This window comes from Microcebus murinus, chromosome 5, assembly GCF_040939455.1.
Source record: "Microcebus murinus isolate Inina chromosome 5, M.murinus_Inina_mat1.0, whole genome shotgun sequence".
Taxonomy (NCBI): Eukaryota; Metazoa; Chordata; class Mammalia; order Primates; family Cheirogaleidae; genus Microcebus; species Microcebus murinus.
Genome location: NC_134108.1, coordinates 108,744,392 through 108,766,338, shown reverse-complemented (window position 1 = coordinate 108,766,338; position 21,947 = coordinate 108,744,392). Strand labels below are relative to the sequence as shown.

General features: G+C 43.7%; 2 protein-coding genes across 5 annotated transcripts in view; one reads left to right on the top strand and one right to left on the bottom strand.

The window, feature by feature from the left end:
• The window catches only part of ANKS1A (ankyrin repeat and sterile alpha motif domain containing 1A), a 189,187-nt gene that overhangs the window by 106,568 nt on the left and 60,672 nt on the right, over positions 1–21,947 (top strand). For all 4 annotated transcript variants that reach the window (XM_012746750.3, XM_012746757.3, XM_012746749.3 and 1 more), the window contains one exon: positions 9,659–10,245. In XM_012746750.3, coding sequence (XP_012602204.2) covers positions 9,659–10,245 — 587 coding nt within the window. The remainder of the gene's footprint in view (positions 1–9,658; positions 10,246–21,947) is intronic.
• Positions 5,746–6,273, bottom strand: LOC105861367 (large ribosomal subunit protein uL23). The gene has a single exon (XM_076003418.1). The coding sequence runs from the start codon at positions 6,257–6,259 to the stop codon at positions 5,789–5,791; it is 471 nt and encodes a 156-aa protein (XP_075859533.1). The 5' UTR covers positions 6,260–6,273; the 3' UTR covers positions 5,746–5,788.

The window sequence follows — 21,947 nt, the reverse complement described above, 5'->3', positions numbered from 1 at the left end:
ACTTTCCAGATTTGATAGCACCTGGGAAAGTAGCCAGGAGCTCTAAAAGTCATATTGTTCTCTGTGGTGCTTTTTTTACAGCATCCACTGATAGTGTTTGGGTCCAGGTGAAGTGGTGCTTAGCGGAGGACAGTGACGAATGATTATCTGAAGACAGAGATACATGTGGACCCTTTGGCATGCAGCTACACTTCTGAGGATTTTTAGATTAAGTCAGTGTGCCTGAGTGCTGTGCCTTTGGATCTTTGTGCAGTTTGTGCATGGGTATGAAGATCTTAATCCTTTTAAAGGGGAAGAAACTGTTACTTTTGCTTCTTTACTCCTGTATCAGAGTACCAGTTCATTGGCCTTTGGGGAATTCTATAATGTAAATCTTGGCTTTTCCGTTTCCCAGTTTAGGATTGTGTTTTCTCGAGAGTGTTTTCATTTGGAGTCCCACCTTTCACTGTTGGTTTAGTGAGATTTCAGAAAGAAGAGAAAATAGGTACCTATGTTGAATCTACCATTTTTACCTAAAAGTCTAGGCTAGCTTCTTTTAAGACACAGGATCTTGCTCTGTTGCCCAGGCCGGAGTGCAGTGTTGCAATCATAGCTCAATGCAGCCTTGAACTCTCCTGGGCTCAAGTGATCTTCCTGCCTCAGCTTCCCAAGTGGCTAGGACTACAGGTGTGGACCACCATGCCTGGCTGTTTTTTTGTTTGTTTGTTTGTGTTTTGTTTTGGGGTTGTTTTTTTTTTGGTAGAGATGGGGTTTTATTAAGTTGCTCAAGCTAGCCCTGAACTCCTGGGCTCAAGCGATTCTTCTACCTTGGGCCCCAAAGTGCTGGGATTACAGGAGTGAGGCACTGCACCTGGTCCAGCCTAGCTTTTTAAGGTAATTGCCAAGGAACAAGTTTGGGTGCTTTTCCCAAAGGCAGAAAATATAAATGAGACAGTTTAACAAGCCATTAACATGGATGAACCTTAAGGATATTATGCTAAGTGAAATAAGCCAGTCATAGGCAAATATAGTATGAGTCCACTTCTGTGAGATACTTTGAGTAGTCAAAATCATAAAGACAGGAAGTAGAATGGTGCTTGCCAGGGGCTGGGGGGAGGGGGAATAGGGAGTTATTGTTTAATGGGCATAGAGTTTTGGTTTTACAAGATGAAAAGAGTAGAAAGCCTGTAGGAATTGGGAAAAAAACCAGCACTTTGCTTCTTACCTTCTTGCATTAGAGGAGCTTTTGCAAAGAGCCCTCTGTATAACTATCTTCTTCTTATTGATTTATGTTTTGGAGTTCAAATAGTTCACTTTTCTTTCCATCATGGAACAAGTCTAAGCCTTGTGAACTGCACATTTAAATTTCTTTCTACCAAATCTGTAAACATCCATTTATATACCTATGTGTACATGAGACATTGTAAAATAACCAAAAGAGGGCAGAATATGTTAAATTGATAGAATAGAATTCTATGTGATAGGCAGAAGTAAGGAAAAAGTAAAAGGCACCCCAAGCAGGGGGAGTGGTGTAAACAACAGTGAGATGATGGGAGAAGATAGAAAGGATGTTTAGAGAATGGTAAGTAATCCAGTTTGCTGGAACAAAGGGAACTTGTCATAGAATATTGGATCTCCAGTGTCACTCTTTATTCCAAGAACAGTACAGTGTTGTTGAGGCTTTTTGAATGAGGTGACAGGATAGGAGCCACACTTAAAAAATACATAATTGTGGACTCTTAGATTGCTTAGGTTGGGAGAAACTGGAGACAGGAATACCGTAAAGTCAAGAGACTTCAAGGAGTCTCTTGAAGGTAATTAGAGCCCAGTAGGAAGCTATAGGGAGGAGAGTGTGAATGGGAGAGATATTGAGGAAGTAGAATTAACAAGACCATATAACAAAAGTAGAACGAGGAGAGGGTATTGAGGATGATTCTGAGGTTTTGAGCCTGGTTAATTGAGAAAATAGTGTACTGTCTGCCTATCACTGGACCTCTGGTCCCCTAAACGTCCCTATTTTTCAATATACCAGCTTTGCCTAGATCAGTTTCCAACCAGCCTTGATATCTAACTGTGCCTAATTGAATAGCACATTTGCTGTCTTTGTCTAACAGAAAGAGACAAGTGAGGGAAGGGCACATTTGAAGGAAGATATTAAGTCCAATTTTGAATATGTTAAGGTGTTTTAGGTACCAGAAAATACCCAAGTTTACTCCATAAACACTTGGAAATATGGGTTTAATGTTGGAGAGATGTTGAGATTAAAAATACAGATTCATGAATCATTCAAGTTGAGGTGATGGTTAACATAAAAGAGAATCAATTGCTGAAAGACTAGAGAGATGGAAGAAGTCAAGAATAGAACTTGTATTTAGAGGCACAAGGGGAAAGAAAACACAGGAAGAAAACTAGAATAATGCAGTTTCTTAGAAGTCAAGGATGAATGTGACAGAAAACCCAAAATAACTGCAGTTTAAATAAGATAGATGTTCAGAAGTAAGGAAGGCTAGATAGCAGTTCATGAGTGTCAAGGACCTAATCTCCTTCTGCCATCTCATGGTTCAAGGTGGCTATTCAGGTTCACACCATCAGCATGAAGGAAGAAAGGGGAGAAGGACACTTTAAAGATAGTTCCCAAAAGTTACACATACCACTCTCACTTATAACCCATTGGCCAGAACTTGGTGATGTGGTTACACCCAGCTTCAAAGGAGATGGGAAATGTAGTCTTTATTCTAGGTGGCTGTGAAGCTATCTAAAAATCCCACAACCAAGGAAGAAAGAGTGGGTATTAGAGGCAACCAATAAGCAGTGTTCATTGATGTGTCTAGAAGGGTAAACACTAGTAAAAGTGTTGGGCAATTAGAAGGCCACTGGGTATATCTTAACCAGAGAGATAGGTGGGAAAAGAGGAAATTGCCCCCAAATTTTGACATGGCATTGAGAGTAGTAGTAGGAATTTTGATCTAAGTCTTCTCAGGAAATTTGCGTGATTATCATCCAAGAGTACAGGTGCTGTGGGTAAAGATGATGGTTTGAAAAGAACAGAAGAGATGGGGAATTGATCTTATGGTATCATAGTTTTCAAGAAATGAATAAAAAGATTGCTGGGCCCAGTAATCAGGCTTGCATTTGAATTCTTGCTCTACCACTTATTGGCTGGTGACCTTTATTTAGGGAGTCATTTAACTTCTTTAAGCCTCAGTTTCTACATTTAGAGTTGGGATACTAATTCTTACCTCACGGTTGTGAATATTAAAAAGAAAATGCTTAGCACAGTGTCTGGCTCAGGATGACTAGTACTTATTAAATGGTACTGTTGGAAGCCAGCTGAGTTAGGTGAATTGGTAGAGGATTCAGTCAGTTGTTTCTTGAGTATTTAACAGGGCTCAACATTTCAGCAACTGGAGATGAGAAAGCAAATGGCTGTGATGCCCAGTACTGAAACTGGCAGAGCATCAAGGGGAACAAAGACAGCAAATGTGCTATTAAATTAGGCACGGTTAGATATCATGGCTAGTTGGAAACTGATCCAGGCAAAGCTGGTATATTGAAAAATAGGGAAGTTTAGGGGACCAGAGGTCCAGTGATAGGCAGTGAATAGACTCTTCAGGAGGAGTTTAAGGAAATGGGGAAGCCATAAGGTAATTTGGACCAAATCAATGTGGAACAGCCTTAAGTCCCAAAGCTGGGCTGTACCTATGGACACCAAGGTGAGTACAGATGGTTCCTAGTCTGAAGATTCTCCACCATGGTGTTACATATAATCTGACCCAAACTTGCAAGACTTCTGACCTTCCCTGGCATTTGAGTTTTATTCTGCCTGGTTAACAGGGCCACTTGAAACCAACTGTTTGGTCTTCTTTGCAGAGTTGGGAGGAAGGAAACCAACTATACAGTGTACAGTGTTAACATGATGAGCTGAGTTCAGAAATGGTTGTAAATGGAAAACAATGATAATGATAGCAGCTGTCATTCACTGAATGCTTCCTGTGAGCCAGTCACTGTGCTGAGTTCATTTACATTGATTATGTCAGTGTATACCTCAAGACAAATCTTCAGTGTAGGGGCTATTTTTATCCATGTTTAATAGATGAGGAAGAAGAGGTTGTTAGGTATTAGAGCTGAGGCTTAAGCCCTAGTCTGGCTGAATCCAAAGCCTGTGCTTTTGCCCATGAGGCTAAAACCATTTCATCAGAAGCCCTGCTGCTATTCATAACATCATAGAAGTAGAAGGGACCATAGAGAGGTCATCTAATCACAGATTCAAACCATACTGAATCTCAGGACCCTAGAAAATACATTCTAGCCACTCATTTTTTGAAAGAGACCTAGAGAAGAAAAAATCACAGGGCTGGGACTACAACTTGGGCCTCTTGAATCCCAGTTTGCCTCTTGTTCTGTTTCTCAGGTTGCTATGGACCAGAATGGACTCTCAGTCTATCTGTCTTATCAGATCTCAGTCTTCAGCAAATGTCTGCATAACCTGGTCAGGATCCTCCTTCTGGGGAAAGCATGGTGACCCTCTAAAAGCAGCCAGGTACTTAGGCATTCTTCTGGACATATGTGATTTTTGTTGCTCACCATAGTGACTAGGCAGTTGGAGGATTCCAGTCCTAATGGAACAGAGAAAGCAGAACAACCTGGGAAACCAGGGACCAGACTTCTGGGTCTGAGGATTGATTTGAGTAACTCCCCACATGAGCTGCATTTTTCAGCCTTAATTTAATGGGCAGAGGTGACTGACAGTGTGTAAATGTTAAAATGTTATTATTCAAAGCCCTTGAGATCCCCATGGATCATCATAGTAATTAACATGCAACACAGAAGACCCCTTGCTTTAGCAGCTCACAGGGTAAAAGGGAAATGAATAAAGATTGGAAGTTGCTGGTGTGTCCTATTCAATAGAGCAGCTGGCCTTGATGTACGGGAGAGTAAGAAACAGCCTCCCCTCTCTGTGTGCTGTTACCTCCTTGTCTGTGTCCTAGAAGGGCAGACTGTGAGGGGGCAGAGGGCAGTGTGGCAGAGTGTCAGAAGCTGTCTAGGTCCACAGCGGAAGCATAGTGATTCCCATCAGAAGGAAGGCCTTAGGCCTAAGGGTCCTCTTCTGACACTCCACTGGTCCCAGAGGACTTTTCGTGTCTCTGCCTTTTCAAAGGTATTTCTACTTCTCTTTAAGCCTGGCAAGGTCTGTCTTCTTCTTCAATACCAAGCTCAAAAGCTACCCCTCTGAGAAGCCTCCTAGTTCAAAGTAATCATGCTTTCTTTCTGCCCACTGTGCTTGTGGTTTATACCTTTCTTTAAAGCATCTATTAGGCTCATGTGGTGGCTCACGCCTGTAATCCTAGCACTCTGGGAGGCCACAGTGGGAGGATCGCTTGAGTTCAGGAGTTCAAGACCAGTCTCAGCAAGAATGAGACCCTGTCTCTATTAAAAATAAGAAGAAATTAGTCCAGACAACAGAATGAGACTCTACCTACAAAACAAAACAAAACAAAACAAAAAGAAAGAAAGAAAGAAAGAAGCATCTATTAATTTTTGCTTTCTAATTATTTCTATATATGCCAGTCTCTTCCAACATCATTGAGGCCAACTTGCTGTCTTCATCTTTATGTCACCTGAGTACCCCCTGAAAGCAGATAATTTGCACATGCTTATTGATGGAATGAGAGGTTATAGTGACAGTTTGGAGCCTGTCTCAGTTTGTCACTTCAGCCCTTTCACCAAATTATCTTCTGTTTCTTTTCTTTTTTTTTTTTTTTTAAGGTGAGAAGATATATATATTTAGAATTAGCCAGCTGGACTTGGTTTAGATGATCCCAATCTTGTTGGCAACGTCCAAAGCATCATAATCAGGAGCCAGTCGAACATATGCCTTCTTCTCTCCATCAGGCCTGATCAGGGTGTTGACCTTAGCCACATCAATGTCATAGAGCTTCTTCACAGCCTGTTTGATCTGGTGCTTATTGGCTTTGACATCCACAATGAACACAAGTGTGTTGTTGTCTTCTATCTTCTTCATGGCAGACTCTGTGGTCAAGGGGAACTTGATGATGGCATAGTGGTCAAGCTTGTTTCTCCTGGGGGCGCTCTTCCGAGGATATTTAGGCTGCCTCCGGAGCCGCAGTGTCTTTGGCCGCCGGAAGGTGGGTGACGTACGGATCTTCTTTTTTTTGTGGCTGTGGACGCCTTTTAGCACTGCCTTCTTGGCCTTCAAAGCCTTTGCTTTGGCTTCGGCTTTGGGAGGGGCAGGAGCTTCCTTCTTTGCCTTCGGCGCCATCTTGTGAAAAGTATCTTCTGTTTCTTCTTTCTGCTGTTGAGAGTTGTAAGGATGAGAGAGGTAATGGATTCTTGTACAGTGCTTTATATCTTACAAAGTATTTCCATGTACATTGTCTTTGATCCTTGGGACAGACCTGTGAGGAATGGGGAAGTAGTTGATCTTACCTGTGAGCAAAGTGTGTTGTGATGGATCCTGCATAGAGGATAATAACAGCTATTAATATCTATTGAGAGCTTTCCATGTGCCAGGCATGGTTCTTTATGCTGTACACATATCATTTAATTCTCACAATAGTCTTATGAAATGAGAATACTAAGGCACAAAGAAGTTAAGGAATTTGCTCAAGATCTGCCACTTGGTCAGTTTATATTGTTAGCACTTTGACCCTAAGCGATTTTATATTATACTGACTTTACAGAAGGAAGAAACCATTGAGTAGTTTTTTCCCATCCATTGATTTGCTAAAAAATAGATCTTAGCTTTGAATATAGTTTTCTATGGGAAAGAGAACACTGGCCTATTAAGATCCTCAGATTCTTAGATCTCAGCAAGCTTTTCAGATACCAACATATCTTTCCTAGGAATTGCCTGGGTAAGTCATGTAATTATAAGACTCCCTTTCCATCACTTCTTATGCCTCACAAAATCTTGGTAAATTGTGGTTTCTGTAATGGGATTATGACCCTTAGAGATTCTTCCTCTCCACTTATTTCTTTCCTCCGTAAGTTTCCATTTCTTCTTTCTGCCCACTTCCTTCCCCCGGCATCAGTTGGTATTGAGCTCTTGGCATCTGTCTCTCTTTCTTCATTGATAGCATAAAGGGGTGGCTGTTTGACAGGGCCTGCATTGTCAGCTCCCACAGCGGCATTTGGAACATTCTCTGTGGCCTGGGTTCTGAGGTCCACCCATGCAGTATGAGCCAGGCTGTGATGTTTTTCTTGTGTTGTTGGAACCCCCTCCACACACACTCCCAAAACTGTTAAATATGAAGCTGATGCAGAGCAGTAGAAGCCTGTGCTCCTGTTACCCTTGTCTTCTTGCATTCAAATGGAGTCAGGGGGACATTGCACCTTGGGCGAGGATGTGTAGGAAGTTGGCCGTTAGAATATCATCCCAGAGGTGGCAAATTTTGTAGCCCAGTTAGTTCTCCCTATCAGCTTCTCCTAGGAAGTATATTGGCCTGAACCACCATTAGACAGTCATATGTCATCCTGTGTGGCCACACCTCGCAACACCACTGCATAGCTTTGTTCCGTCTCCCAGTTGTTGTGTGTGACATTCATAGCTGTGAGTCATGGTTTCCTGGGACCTCAGTTAAGCCATATGGAACTCTTGTACTCACCATTTCTTCTTTCCTAGAGAAGTGATTCAAGTCATTTAGGGCTTGTTCATTGCTCAGGTCCTGGCCTTTGGGGTGCTGGGTTTGTGAGCTGGGGGTGTGAAAGTCATGAAACATTCAAGTATAGAGGAGGGAGATGCCAAAGTTCATGTTTCTGGGCTCCTGTGGATAAGTAATCAGAGCCATAAAGTGGAGCTAGTTGGCTGCCCCTCAGCAACCTCTGCAGACTTGCCAAAAGCCGAACAGACTGTGGAGATGGAATTGCTCTTCTGGAGAGAATGGGGTGGACGGAAGCGTGTCCCTGCTCAGACCTCGGAGAGACGGGCTCATTGTGAGAGTTGGTTGTTGGGATCCTTCCTTAAAGGCTTAGCATTGTGCCTAGGCGATGGAGACTGTGTTTTAGAACGTCTGTTTATAAAGTGCTGCTCATTTCGCACCCCTCAACCTGACTGCCCTTTCCAGTTGTGGAACTGAGTTTCAAGAAGGGGTCTTGGGCTGCAGGCACACTGATGAGGCGGAGTGGCTGCTATGCGGCAGCAGCAGGAGAGGCACCCGGGCAGGGCTCTAGCATCCCTGGAGGGGAGAAGTCTGCCGTCACAGCATGGTGCAGACTAGGATTCTAATCACCATCATGACATTAAAGTACTGTGCAGCCCAACCCACTTATTTTATTCACTGAGGCCCAACAAGATGAAATCCCTGCCAAGGCCACACAGCTAGAGAGCAGCACAGCCAGGACCACAGCCAGATCTTCAGCCTCCTAGGTTAAAGTCTCCTCTTCCAGCACCTTGGGCAAACCACTAAAGGAGTGTGAGCCTTAGTAAAAATAGTCTGTAAAAATAGTCAAACGCAACCCTTTTGATTCTAAGATTCTCTGATCTCATGAAGAATTCTTTGGAGCTTTGCTCAGACTAGGGAATCATTTGGTGTGGGTACCATAGACTTCACTTACAGAGAAGATAAAGTTGAATATTAACTTTGGAATGTGAACATAGTGTTGTTATCTCTTCTTGATGACGTGAGTTAAAATCTTTAATGAGACTGAGTTCATGCAAGGAAACCCCCGGGTGTCCTGGTGTGGTGCTGATGTTAGACTCTGATTTGGCTGATTATTTGTGCTGCTTTGGGGCAGAGGTATTTGAGTGTACAGTAGTAGTTGGCCTCATGAGCTAGTAGTGTCAGATTTCTAGGATGTTAGGGAAGTCTCAAGAGAACTGCAAATGTCTCCTGGCATTGACAAATTAGACCATTTTGTTTTTAGTGGATCAACTAAGGTTAAACTTAAACAAATATGAGCAGCTGGAGGCTTTGGAAAGAGCGAGATGTGCACATTTAAAAAAAAAAATAAATAGAAAAAGAAAGTCCGTGCTCCCTGAGGAAGGAAGGACGAGGCGTGGAACTCTGAATGGCCCCCTCTGAGGAAGGAAGCAGTTATTCTCTGCTGTTTTGTTTTGCACTTTCAGTTAAGGAATTCCAGAAGTTGCAGGTTGTGGATCATGACCTCCATTTTTTTTTTTTTTCCTTGGTTGCTGCTTCCTAGAGGAAGGGAGGGCGGGTGGCTCTAAATAACACTTAGGCCTTTATGGAAATGTATCAGATGTTCCAGGAGCGAGTCGCACTTGTTTGTGCTCGCTCTCTCACACGCTCACGCCTTCTCTCTCATTTCTGCTCCATGTCCACTCACCCTGTCCTCACTGTGTCCTTTCTGTAGGACGTAGTTAACACTCTTCTCGCCTTATATAGAAAGGTCTGGTCGTTAATGTTAACAGAAGTCTTACAACAGGGAAGGCTGCCAGATAGCATTAATCAGGCCAGTATTTGGAATTTCATAAATTCTCTGACTTTGGGTACAAATTGAACATTAAGAACAATACGAAAACTGTTTTCTTCCTTCCTCTTTCTCCTCTCTTTTCTCTCCCCTCCCCAGCCTATCCAGCTTCTCTCTCTTTTTCTCTGTTTTTAATTCCTATGGTTTGCTGTACGCTCACTGCATTGGAACTTTGTTGATTTTTGCCACGTTTAATTTTTTATTTCTCTGTCTCTCTGTCCACTCCAAGACCACAGGCGGAGCAGTAGCAGCTGGAGCCAGGACTCTGCGGAGCGGCAGGACGGGCAGGTCCCAGAGCAGTTCTCAGGTCTCCTCCACGGCTCCTCCCCAGTGTGCGAGGTGGGGCAGGACCCTTTCCAACTGCTCTCTGCCACTGGCCAGAGCCATCCAGACGATTCTCCCCAGCAGGGCGCCTGCCACGAGGCCAGCATGCAGCTGGAGGAGACGGGTGTGCATACTCCTGGAGCTCCCCAGCCCAGTATCCTAGACCAGAGCAAGAGAGTGGGCTACCCAGCGGGCCTGCCCACCACCAACAGCCGATCACACCCTGAAACTTTGACTCACACAGCATCTCTGCACCCTGCTGGTGCTGAAGAAGGAGACCGGAGCGGGGCCAGAAGCCGAGCCCCTCCCACCAGCAGACCCAAAGCCGAACTCAAACTCAGCCGCAGCTTATCCAAGTCTGACTCTGATCTCCTGACCTGCTCACCCACGGAGGACGCTACCATGGGGAGCCGGAGCGAGTCTTTGTCCAACTGCAGCATCGGGAAGAAGAGGCTGGAGAAGTCGCCCTCCTTTGCCTCGGAGTGGGATGAGGTAAGGCTGATGTGACATCACAGGGAGCTGGGCTGGCCAGGCTGGCCACATCTACCATAGCTCCCCTGTGTGTGGACTCCTGGGACCAGGATCTGAGCCATGGTTGCCCTGGTTCCTTCCACTGTGAGTAGCGTGTTTTTGACAAATCGCAAGGAAAGGCGAGCCCTGCCAGGTAGGCTGGGTCGTAGAAGTCAGGTTCATTAATGGTTAAACTTGAGGGTGGAGGCCCCAGCAGAGTGGAGCTGAGGGAGGGGCAGTTCCTAGCAATGACATGCTGTTTGGATCCCTGCAGTCCCATTGAGGGAATCATGCTCACCCTGAAGATGCTTAGGAGAAGCTGGAGTTACTCCCTGTGAGTCTTTTGGGAGGAAGAGAGAAGATGCAGGGTTAGCTGGGAGTTGAGGGGTGGGGAGGATAGGGCCTGGGGAGAAGCTACAGAAATGGGATCAGAAGGGAGCTTTTCTTTTCCCTGCTTCTCCAAGGTTATTCGTACTGTGTTCCCCTAAAAAGCCAAATGCTTCTCCAGCAGAAGTGTCCTGCCCATCCCACATTTCCTGGTTGGTCAGGCAAAGGGCTAGGTGGTTCAGGAACAAAGATTAGTGAGTAGAAAACATTTGGAGTCAGAGGCCCAGGTTCCTTTCATAAGCATCGTTACAGAACAGTTACAATAGTTACAAAATATTTGTACCCAGATATTTTTCAGTGACCTATGGCATGTCCTACTGGGCAGAAGAATGTGTCTGTCAAAGATTGGTAAACATCCCAGGAATGTTAAAGTGCCACCCTTGCGAGCTTCTTGCTGGGAGGAAGCTGCCTTTGAAGTGGCATGGCTCTCTCTCCCAGAACAATTTCAAGAGATGCATTTAGCCCTCCAAGAGGAGGGGAACAGTACAGCTGACATGTCCATTTGAACAATCTGTAGACTTAATGCCCTACCCAGCTTTATTTGGGCTGCTGCTGCAAAGCTATGTAAACCAAAGTCAGTCCCATTTCCAGTGTGGGAACAGGGCGTGGCAGTTCTTCCAGCACTATCTCCAGATAAGATGAGGCTCAGAACTCTGATTAGTCAAAACCAGAGGAATCCTGTGCAAAAGAAAATTTTCATTGCTTGGTAAATAAAGATTTGGTGAGCCTGTACTAGATGCGGCCTCTAGTAGAAAATCACTGATTGAGATATCCGTGGGGGAGGGGAATGCCTAGGAGATTACACACAAGGTATGTGTGTTTGTAGGAATGTGTGCTCTACCTTTGTTTTTCAAAACAGAGTTGTACTGATTTGCAGTCAACTATAGGATAAGGCAGTTTAAGCCCTAGCATGAATATAAATACAATATGCTCTGAAATAACAGGAGAGGTCAAGAGAGAAAAACATCAGTGATGGGGAGTGGAGACAGGAGGTGTGAGAAGTCAGGAAAGGACTTCAGGAAGGATCACAGAGCAGTGAAATTTGACGTGGAATTAAAGGATCAAGTCTTGTGGTTAAAATCAGATTAAAACTAGCAGGATAAAGAAAGGTAGGGGAGAGAACAGCATGAGCAAAGGCATGGAGTTGGGAAAGCTTAGGTCATTTGGTTTCTATAGAGTGTTGAGTGTGCATGGGTAGAGTAAGAAATAAAAGTAGAAAGTGAGATTTGGACCAGATAGTGAGAGGGCCTTGAACATGAGGCCAAGAAATGAGTATAGTCAGCCCTACTTATCCATGGGTTTCTGCATTCATGGATTTAACCAACTGCAGTTCGAAAATATTTGGAAACAAAAAATAATAAAAAATATCAATACAGCAATTTAAAAAAGCAAAAATACAATATAACAACCATTTACATAGTATTATGTATTTAAGTAACTAGAGATGATTTAAATATATGGAGGATGTGCAGAGGTCATATGCTAATACTATTCCATTTTATATCAGGGACTTGAACATCCACAGATTTTGGTATTCACGGGGGTCCTAGAACCCGCCACCCCACAGATACTGAGGGATGTCTACTTGATTTGATCAAGGCAGTGTCTCAGAATCCTTTAAATGGGCTGGAAGACAGCTTTACCGTGCTAATGAATTACCTCTTTATAGCTCCCTCTCCTGAGCATAGCCCCGCCCTGAGAGGTCAGTTGTGCTGGGTGATTCTTCACAGGATATTTATGTCCTGTTAACATGCAGCATTGTGGGCTCCACCATTTCCTCCTGGAGAAGAAACCCGAAATCACCCAGGCAAAGCCACACTTAATGGGCATTGGCTGTGTGGGCTCATAAGCCAGTTGTCTCTTTGCATCTTAATGAGAGAAGGTACATGTGCTGGTATTATCTTTGCAGGTAGAGGTTGCAAGTGCATACCATGAACCCAGGGACTGTTTCGAGTTATTGCTGTCGTGGGCCAGTTCTGTAGTGTGGCTGACGTGCTGGGTGCACTCCTACATTTTAAATTTGAAAAAATTCAAGGCAATTGAGGTCTCATTGGAAAGAATCGAGAATATCAAGCTTTGCTTACATAGTAAACATTAACAGCACCCTTTATGTGTAACTCTTCAACATTGTTTTTGAGTCATGTTACACTTGGGTTTTGTGGATATCTCTATCTAAAGAGAAACTTCAGAAGTGTTTCCTCAGTGATTGGCCCAAAACCCAGGGCTTTGGCAAGATTTCCTCAAATGAGGTGGTAGTTAATGACTGCTCCCCACCCTACCCCTGACCAGTGCCTGAAGGCTGCTTTGCCCTATCCTGTTCTTGCTGATTTTTTTTTTTTGATTGTCATTAGACCCCCAGGAGGTAGGAAAAACTGCTCTAAAGGAGCCTGGGCCCAGTGTAGCTCCTCACTGTAAGGCCTGGGAGGGGTGGGGGGCAGGGAACTGGGCAGCCTGACCAAGTCGCTGTGAGTTTCTCATGAGTCTGCCAGGCTGCTCCTAGAAGGCAGTGCAGGGCAGTAGATGGCTCTGGGTTGGGAGTGAGCAGATCTGGCTTTGAGCCCCAGCTGCACCATCCATTCCACTTTGGTGCATGGATAACGAAAGGGGTGGCTTTGCAAAAATAACAGGGAAATACCTAATCCTACAATTTCCCCTGTAATGGTTAAAGATCAATCCTATGAGTTGTCTAACTAACAAGTACCCTACAGGAGTTCTGTTTTGTACAACTTGTGAAGAGTCCCAGGTATTCTTATTTGTGAAACAGAGGTGGTCAGATCTGTGTTTCAGAGTGTTTTACCAATTAGAGATGTGTTCCCATGCCTAGCACAGTTCTTGACTTGCATAAGGTATTAACTGAATGGTAAATATTAGTGTTACTGTGCCTGGATCTTGGAGAAAGAGTGGGAGCTGAGGTCTGGAGTGTCTTCAGACCTTAAGAAAGGCAGAGTTCTATGCAGGTGGTCCTTTGGTGTTTGGTGGTGGCAGAGTGACTGGGACGCAGTGGCATTTAAGGCCTTCCACTGGCGCCCCTCCTGCAGGGCTCTGCCCCAGCACAGAAACAGAAGCACCTACCCAGCTTGGGAAAGCAGGGCAGGTACCTCCTCCCCCCCATTGTTCTTCTTTGAGAAATTAATGATTTTTCTGCTTACCTCTCTGAGAGGAGAAGAGAGGTTAGAGAGAAATCCGCAGCCATCTCTTCAATTTATTTTTCAAATATATTCTACATAATGACCAGCAGTGATTGTTTGGCTGTTTGGGGTGATGTTCTCTAGTTGGGGAATGTGCATTGCTAATCGATTTGGGAGTCTTTTTCTGCAAATACAGACTGCTCCTTACAGTGGGTTAATGCAGCCCCTGTTGAATTACCTTGAACAAGATGACTTCTGAAAGTTGGCCTGGTTAAGGTTTTATCCATTAGTGACGCAAGCATTCTCCCTGTTTTCTATTATATTTTTGGTAACAAAGAAGTGATAGAGTTGCCTTTAAAAGAGCTCACCCTAAGAGGAGATCTGAATCCAAGCTTCAGTAGATATTTTCTGTGTTTTCCAAGCAAGTCAAAGCACTCTTTGTTGTCTTAATGATGCCTAGGGCATAATAAGAGTTAAACTGAGAAGCTATACATAAATAAAACTTCAGAAATATATTGTAAGAAGTAGGAAAATCACCTGGATCCCTCTATGCATAGTTAACCTTGGTTAACACTTGATATATATACAAATTTGGGGTCTTAGTATATTTATTGATTTGTAATTTGCTTTTCTTATGTAATTATGTTATAGATATCTTACCATGACAATGTCTATAAAAGATATGGATTTAGATCTTCATTCTAAAAGGCTTAGTATTCTGTTGTGTGGCTACATCATAAGGTTGGTTGGTTTGTTGTTTAAGCTGTTCTCCAATCAGTAGATACTATACAGGGTATTTTCCACCTGCCCTTCAGGTCCAGTTCCTACCCTTCTCTACCTGCCTGTGTGTCCTGCATTAATAGGTCAAGGGAATGTTGGATTGGGTGTGTCCCTCTATTGATGGCCACCACTCCAGTGAGGGGCCTTCTCCCACAGCTCTTCTCTCTGAGTTCTTTTTTTTTTTGATACAGAGTCTTGCTTTGTTGCCCAGGCTAGAGTGAGTGCCGTGGCATCAGCCTAGCACACAGCAACCTCAAACTCCTGGGCTGAAGCGATCCTCCTGCCTCAGCCTCCCCAGTAGCTGGGACTACAGGCATGCACCACCATGCCCGGCTAATTTTTTCTATATATATTAGTTGGCCAATTAATTTCTATTTATAGTAGAGACGGGGTCTCGCTCTTGCTCAGGCTGGTTTTGAACTCCTGACTTCGAGCAATCCGCCCACCTCGGCCTCCCAGAGGGCTAGGATTACAAGGCGTGAGCCACCGTGGCCCAGCCTTCTCTCTGTTCTAACAACCAGTCCCCTCCCTTCCTTTGACCCTTCTGGCCTGAGGCTCCTTGACATGACTAGCTCTCATCCCTTGATACTGTTCCCTACACTTTACCCAAAACTGTATAAACCATCCCCTTATTAAGCTCCTTCAGTCGCCCCATTTAAATGTGCCATCTTTTTCCTGAAGGGACCCTGAGTAATATAGCCATCTTTAGCACTGTCTTTATCAACTTTAAGCTAGTATAGATGGCTGTGTGCTGGAGTAGTAAACATGGCCCAGTATGTAAATTATAAATGATCTTCATTTGCAAATGAACCAGAAAGCTTGGATATTTAGGGTGCTGAAAAGTAGGAGAAATTCATTCTTTAACTTGAAGCAAACGGCAGAGTGGGAGCCACAGCAGTGGGAGTCATGGCAGGACAAGCATTTAGAAAGTTTCTTCCTCTCTTTGAACTTTGAAAGGAGCGCAGCTGAAACTATAACCAAAGGGAGGCATTATGCGTCCAGAAAAATTGCAAGGAAAAATATTGCAAGCAACAGTAGTAGCTGTTGGATTGGGCTCCAAAGGAAAGGTGGAGAGATTCAATGAGTTAATGTGTAAGTTGAAAATAGGGTTCTTCTCCCAGAATACGGAGACACCAAAGTAGGCACGATAATAGCTCACTGCAACCTTGAATTCCTGGGCTCAAGGAATCCTCCTGCGTCAGCCTCCTGAGTAGCTGGGACTACAGGCACATGCCACTATGCCTAATTTCTTTATTTTTTGTAGAGATGGGGGTTCACTATGTTGCCCAGGCTCATCTTGAACTCCTGGCCTCAGGTGATCCTGCCACCTTAGCCTGCCAAAGTGTTGGGATTACAGGCACGAGCCACTGTGCTGGGCTAGTATTATTTCTTATTTTGAGATGGTGACATTTTTGAAAGTATACAGACTGAAATAAACCACTACTGAAGTGCCTTCATGTAAAACTGCCCATTCCTCTGAATTTCTGAAATCTTTGATCATGTAAATAATTTCCATGTCTCCCTTTTATAATAAACTAATGATACATAAACAGATGATGTCCAATGTCTCTAAAATTTAGTTTTGCTGTAGTGATATAAACATTCCAAATAAAAATATCTAAATTAAAAAAAAAACAAGCTTGAACCTTTCCCACTTCTAAGCATAGGAAACCTGTTCTTCCTTGCACCAAGTTGGCAGTATCATCAGCATGTCAGCAGTGTGCTCCCATGTCAGAATCTCCTTCCATGTTTTCTCATCCTGTCTCCTGCACAGTATGATGCACCCACAGTACACACAGCAGCAGCAATTAACATCTGCAGTAAATACCTCTGTAAGAACAAAAATAGCTTTCCGGTCAAATTGTGGTCTGAATGCACAGAAAGTCTGCGAGGTCAGATGGGTCTCTGTCATACCTGCCTCTGAATGGGATTGAAGTTTATGAAATAGAAAACCACAGAAGGCCTCTTGTCTACTTAGCATAAGCATTTAAGTCATTTAAAACTTGGCTCAAGGCTTAAATGATAAATTTGTGTTTTGTAATCAGCTTTCATAAATATTAAACAAGTGGGAAGTGAGTGAAGAGCAGGGACATGCTTTGTGTGCATTTTGTACAAGCTGAAAATAATTTCTGGTCAGGGATTCTGGAAATGTCCCGGTTTTGTCTGAAATAGTAGCTGAGGGGACCCTTGGCTCTTGAATCCTTTCTTGAGAAATGAAGTGGCAGCAACAGGGAGGGCCCCCTTCCAGGCTGAGTCCCAGATGCCTGCCCTTTCCAGGCTGTCCCATTAGAGGCATGATGTCATCAAGAGAAGAGCTGATTGGTTCAGCTCCACAGAGGCTTGGGCTGCTTTTAACCCTTGGGGGTTAGGTGTGCAAGAAGAAGGATGACAAAGATGTAAAATGAACAGACTCGTGTTTCCACTGATAATCACTAAATTTCCCACCCATATTCTGCAGTTTGTGTTGTTCTTCATTATTAAACAAGCATGCTGTGTAGCCCTTTTTGCTGAGCAGAGCCTACTCACTCTGAACAAGAATGTGGCACTCCTACCTCTGGGGACAGATTGGAGTCTGGAGGACTTTGGGATATACACAGGAGTCACAACTTTTATCTTAGATGAAACACTCTTTAAATTTCTATTGGTTTTAGGCAGTCTGGTAAGATTGAGATATTTTGTTCATATTATAAAATAATCTCACTTGTTTTATAGGCAGTTCTGAACAAATAATTTTGGCCTTTCTATCAGATAAAGCGATTTTTTGTTAGCCTAGATTACATGTGTATGCATTTCCACGGCCTCAATACTAACAAGAAAAACCACAGTGCTATGAGTGAGCTGGGGTTAGTCTTGGCGCTGCAGTTAACGTCATGAGAAAACTGGCATGTTCAACGCTCCCCCCACAGCTGTCCCTTGCCGGTCCCTTGGTGCCATCATGCCCCTAACTGGACAGCATACTGGAAAGTGTGGGCATTGAGGGGCAGGCGCAGGGGCCTGGCCTCAAAGGTGCCCTCCCTGCTGCTGCCACTTACTTTCCCGTCAAGGGGCCTGGGGGCCTGTCACCTTCCCGTGGTTTAGTGCATTCGTCTCTTCTCCCGACTTCCTCCTTGCTGCTGTGCCTGTTTCCTCACCCCGCTTCCTCCTTCTCTCTTCCCCTTTGCTCTTTAGCTCCCCTTTTCTCCTACGCTCTTCTCTGTAATTTCTTCCTCCTTACTTTCCTCATTCATTCTTCCTTTTCATTCTTATTTTACTGATGGGATCAAGGACAGGCTTTTCTTGTAGCCTTGCCCTCTCAGCCCTCTCCATCAGAGGGATGTTGCTTTTCTCTTTTTACCATTCTCACCAGCGTAGTATTCACCCGCGTTTACATTCTGCACCCACAGTTTTACCACTCTGCCGTTGGCAGGCCCTCACCCCTGCCCGCCCATCCTTCAGTGACCTGTCTGGTTCCATTTAGCTGCGGCAGAGGGCGCCACCAAGTACCACGGAGGGATTTGTGGCATTTATGAAATTGCCAGCAAAAGAATTTCCTTTTTCTTCTCTTTTTTGTTTTGTTATATTTTGTCTTTTTGACGCCAGCCTGGTCAAGGGTCTGGGTAAAAGTTTAGGTGATAATGAATGTGGGTGAATAGATAAGAATAATTTGATCTTTGTTCCATTATGTGCAAATGCTGAGAATTACAGAAAGAAACATTTTCTAGGGTATTCCTTATATGTTTTGGTTCTGGTTTTGTGTCTTCTCCTGTTTTTCTACTAACAGCATCAATAGGATACAGACTGAGTGCTTTTATATAATTTATGGAATATTGGTTCATCTTATATTCTAAGTAATTGCATCTGAGAAACAGATATATTTACATAATCAGTAATAATATAAAACTGAAGTATACTTTTATTACAGTTATTCATTTAGCTAATTTGTTAAATTCCTGTTCAGTTTTAGGCAGGTTCTAAGTGCTGTGGATATAGCAGTGAACCAACCAGACAAACCTCTTGCCCTCATGGAGCTGACATTCTAGAAAACTAGAGGAGAACCGAAGATTTCAAAAGGATAAATACGTAAAATTCATAGTACTCTAGTTGGTGATAGGAGTGCCTATGAGAACAGTGCCACTAGGAGGAGGGAGGGAGGGGACGGTGGAGGTGGCAGTTAGGGAGTCAGCCTGGGAAGGTGCCTTGGAGCAGGAGCAGGCCATGTAGCACAGGCCCAGGGAAGGGAGGCATGAGCAGGTCTCTTGGGCTGCATCCTTTCTTTTTTGGGAGGGAGGGGACGGAGTCTCTCTGTTGCCCCGGCTAGAGCTAGAGTGCCAGGGCATGTACACACACATGTACATATTTTTTTAAAGCTACTGAACTAGAATGAAATCTTAATTTCTAAGAATTTCTCACGCTTGACTCTTGTCCTTGTCATCCCAGGCAATGATTGTTGGGTGAGCACTGGCCAAGGGGCTGGGTTCCCATTATCTCAAGGAATACATTCCTATAAGTTCATCACTTACTCAAAGCAGAAATAAAATTTTAAAACCAAGATTATGAGGCAAGGGAAAGGGAATCCAAAATCACTCATACCAGAAGATGGCCATGAGTCTAGAAAGCAGGAGATCCAGAGAGAGGACAGCTGTCCAAGGATCTGGGGAAGGTGACTCGGGGGTATGGGCACCACTGCTTGGAACACAGAAATGGTGCTGATGTCCTGAAAGAGAACCTATCACAAATAATTTGCCCTGATGAAACTAAGTACTTCCTCTCAGCAGCCAGTTAGAGGGTGAGATGCTGGTGGCTTCTCTCTGCATGGGTGGACTTAACGGACATCAGTTTACAGGGAGCTTCTTAGGCACCAGATATAAAGGTATCTGTGTGTGTGCCTGCGTGCATGTGTGTGTGGATTGCAGAGAAGTTTAATTTGTTTAGAGATGTGCTACGTGGTCATAGTGGCAGCTAATTAATTACCTGGCTAGATAGTGGGGGGACAGGCTTTTTATTATATAAGACACCAGGAAAGCAATTACTCTGGACCTCACTTGGGCTTCCTTTGACATCTGTGACCCTCAGAAATAACATAGAGCTGTTTTCTGGACCCCGGTGTTAGGCCAGCTTCCTCAAAGATGTGTGCTGTCTGATATCAGCTCCCTGTTTTTATGGAAGGCTATGCTCCCTGCCTAGGGTACCTCTACTGTCCCTTGTCCTACTTTCTTTTCCATAGTTGCTCCCTTTTGATGCCACCAAGTGAGTAGCCAATGGATGAGAAGAATGCTTCTGGCCTATAGATGCTGGGCAGGGCCAAGATGCTGATCACATCTTTCCCAGGCCTCCTGCTGTCTTGCTCATGAGCTCTAATGACCCAGACTCTGGCGCCACAGGGCCCACCTGTCCATAACTCAAGGCGGTCTGTTTATTTGTCTGGACAGGTGGAAAACTGCCTGAGCTCACTGGGGACCTACAAATGACAATTTGTCTGGCAGTCTGTTCTTGGCTGCCCTGATTTAAACAGGCAGGAAGCCATTGTAAACTCAGCTGAAATGCTGTGGTTTGTGTAAATGTTCTGGTTTCTCTCCACTTTGGATCTAGTTATTTTCAACAGAACTTCCCAAAAAACCATGGGAGTGCCTTATGTCCATTATTCAGTGGGCATGCAGGCCTGGGGTTTGCTGCCAAAGAAACAGCTTCCCTCACTGGCAGCCGGAAGGTGGATAATCCTGGAGAAGTTTATCTTCAGGGCTGGCCCAGCCTTCTGTGCTGGCCCAAAGGACAGTAGAGACCCATGGACTTGAGTGAGTGGCTAAGGAGTGGCTTCTTGTCTTCACACTGTATGTCAGTGGTGGAGATCTCCCAACCCCAATGTCTTAGTCTGTTTCTGTGTCCTTAGAGGGAATACTTGTCTTAACCCCCATATCTAACTGTACATAGAAACCTAGGCAAAGCTAACCCTAGAAATGGAATTTTTATACCCTAGGGATTTTTTTAAAAAATATAATACCTGAATATGGCTGAAATTTTAAAGATACCAAAGACTATATAGTGAAAAACAAGTCTCCCTCTTTTTCCCTATCTGCCAGACTCCCAGTTTCTCTCTCCAGTTTTTTCACTATCCTGCCAGAAATATTCTGTGCATATATAAGCATTTCAAACATGTTAAAGCATTTTTCTTAAGAGAAAAAAATAGTACTATCTCTTACATACTGCTCTGAACCTTGCTATTTTTCATTTAATAGCAGTTTTTTGAAAATCACTCTAAGTACATAAAGAGTTTTCTTTTTTATTGTTCATGGTATTATATGGCATGCATATACTGTCATTTATTTTTAAAATTTTCTGTAGATGCACATTTTGGATGTTACTGAGCTTTTACTGATTAAAAGTATTGCTGCAATGCAAATCCTTGTACAAAGTCAAGATAAATTTCTAGAAGCCGAATAGCTGTGTGAATGAGTTTGTCCATGTTAAATTTACTTCCCCCAGCTACAACATATAAAGAAAGCCTATTTCTCTACACCTCGCCAATGTGGGGCTGATCAATCCTTTAAATCTCTTTTTGGTTAATGGATTGGTAATGTTATCTTGGTATAGTTTTAAAGTCTGTGTCTCTTATTTTGAGTGAGGTTAACTATATTTTCATATGTTTAAAAAACACAATTTTCTGGCCGGGTGTGGTGGCTCACGCCTGTAATCCTAGCACTCTGGGAGGCCGAGGTGGGCAGATTGCTCAAGGTCAGGAGTTCGAAACCAGCCTGAGCAAGACCTCATCTCTACCAAAAATAGAAATTAATTAATCAACTAAAATATATATAGAAAAAATTAGCCGGGGATGATGGTGCATGCCTGTAGTCCCAGCTACTCGGGAGGCTGAGGCAGGAGGATCGCTTGAGCCCAGGAGTTTGAGGTTGCTGTGAGCTAGGCTGACACCATGGGACTCACTCTAGCCTGGACAACAAAGTGAGACTCTGTCTCAAAAACAAAAAACAAAAAACAAAAAAAAACCCCACAATTTTCTTGGTTCTTTTTCTTTTCTTGTTTTTGTCGAATTGATCTGTTTCAATACTAATTTATAGCTCTTTATGTTTGAAGAGATTAGCCCTTTGTGATGTGAATTGCCTTTTGGTTTTATGGCATTTTGTGTTTTTTTTAACATGCAGAAATTTAGAATTTTTATATAATTAAATTTATCAGTCTTTTCTTGAATGACTTCTGGATTTTGTGTCCTAGTTAAAAAAAGACCTTCTGACTGGGTGCGGTGGTTCACGCCTATAATCCTAGCACTCTGGGAGGCCAAGGGGGGCGGAGTGCTCGAGGTCAGGAGTTCGAAATCAGCCTGAGCAAGAGTGAGACCCTGTCTCTACTATAAATAGAAAGAAATTAATTCACCAACTAATATATATAGGAAAAATTAGC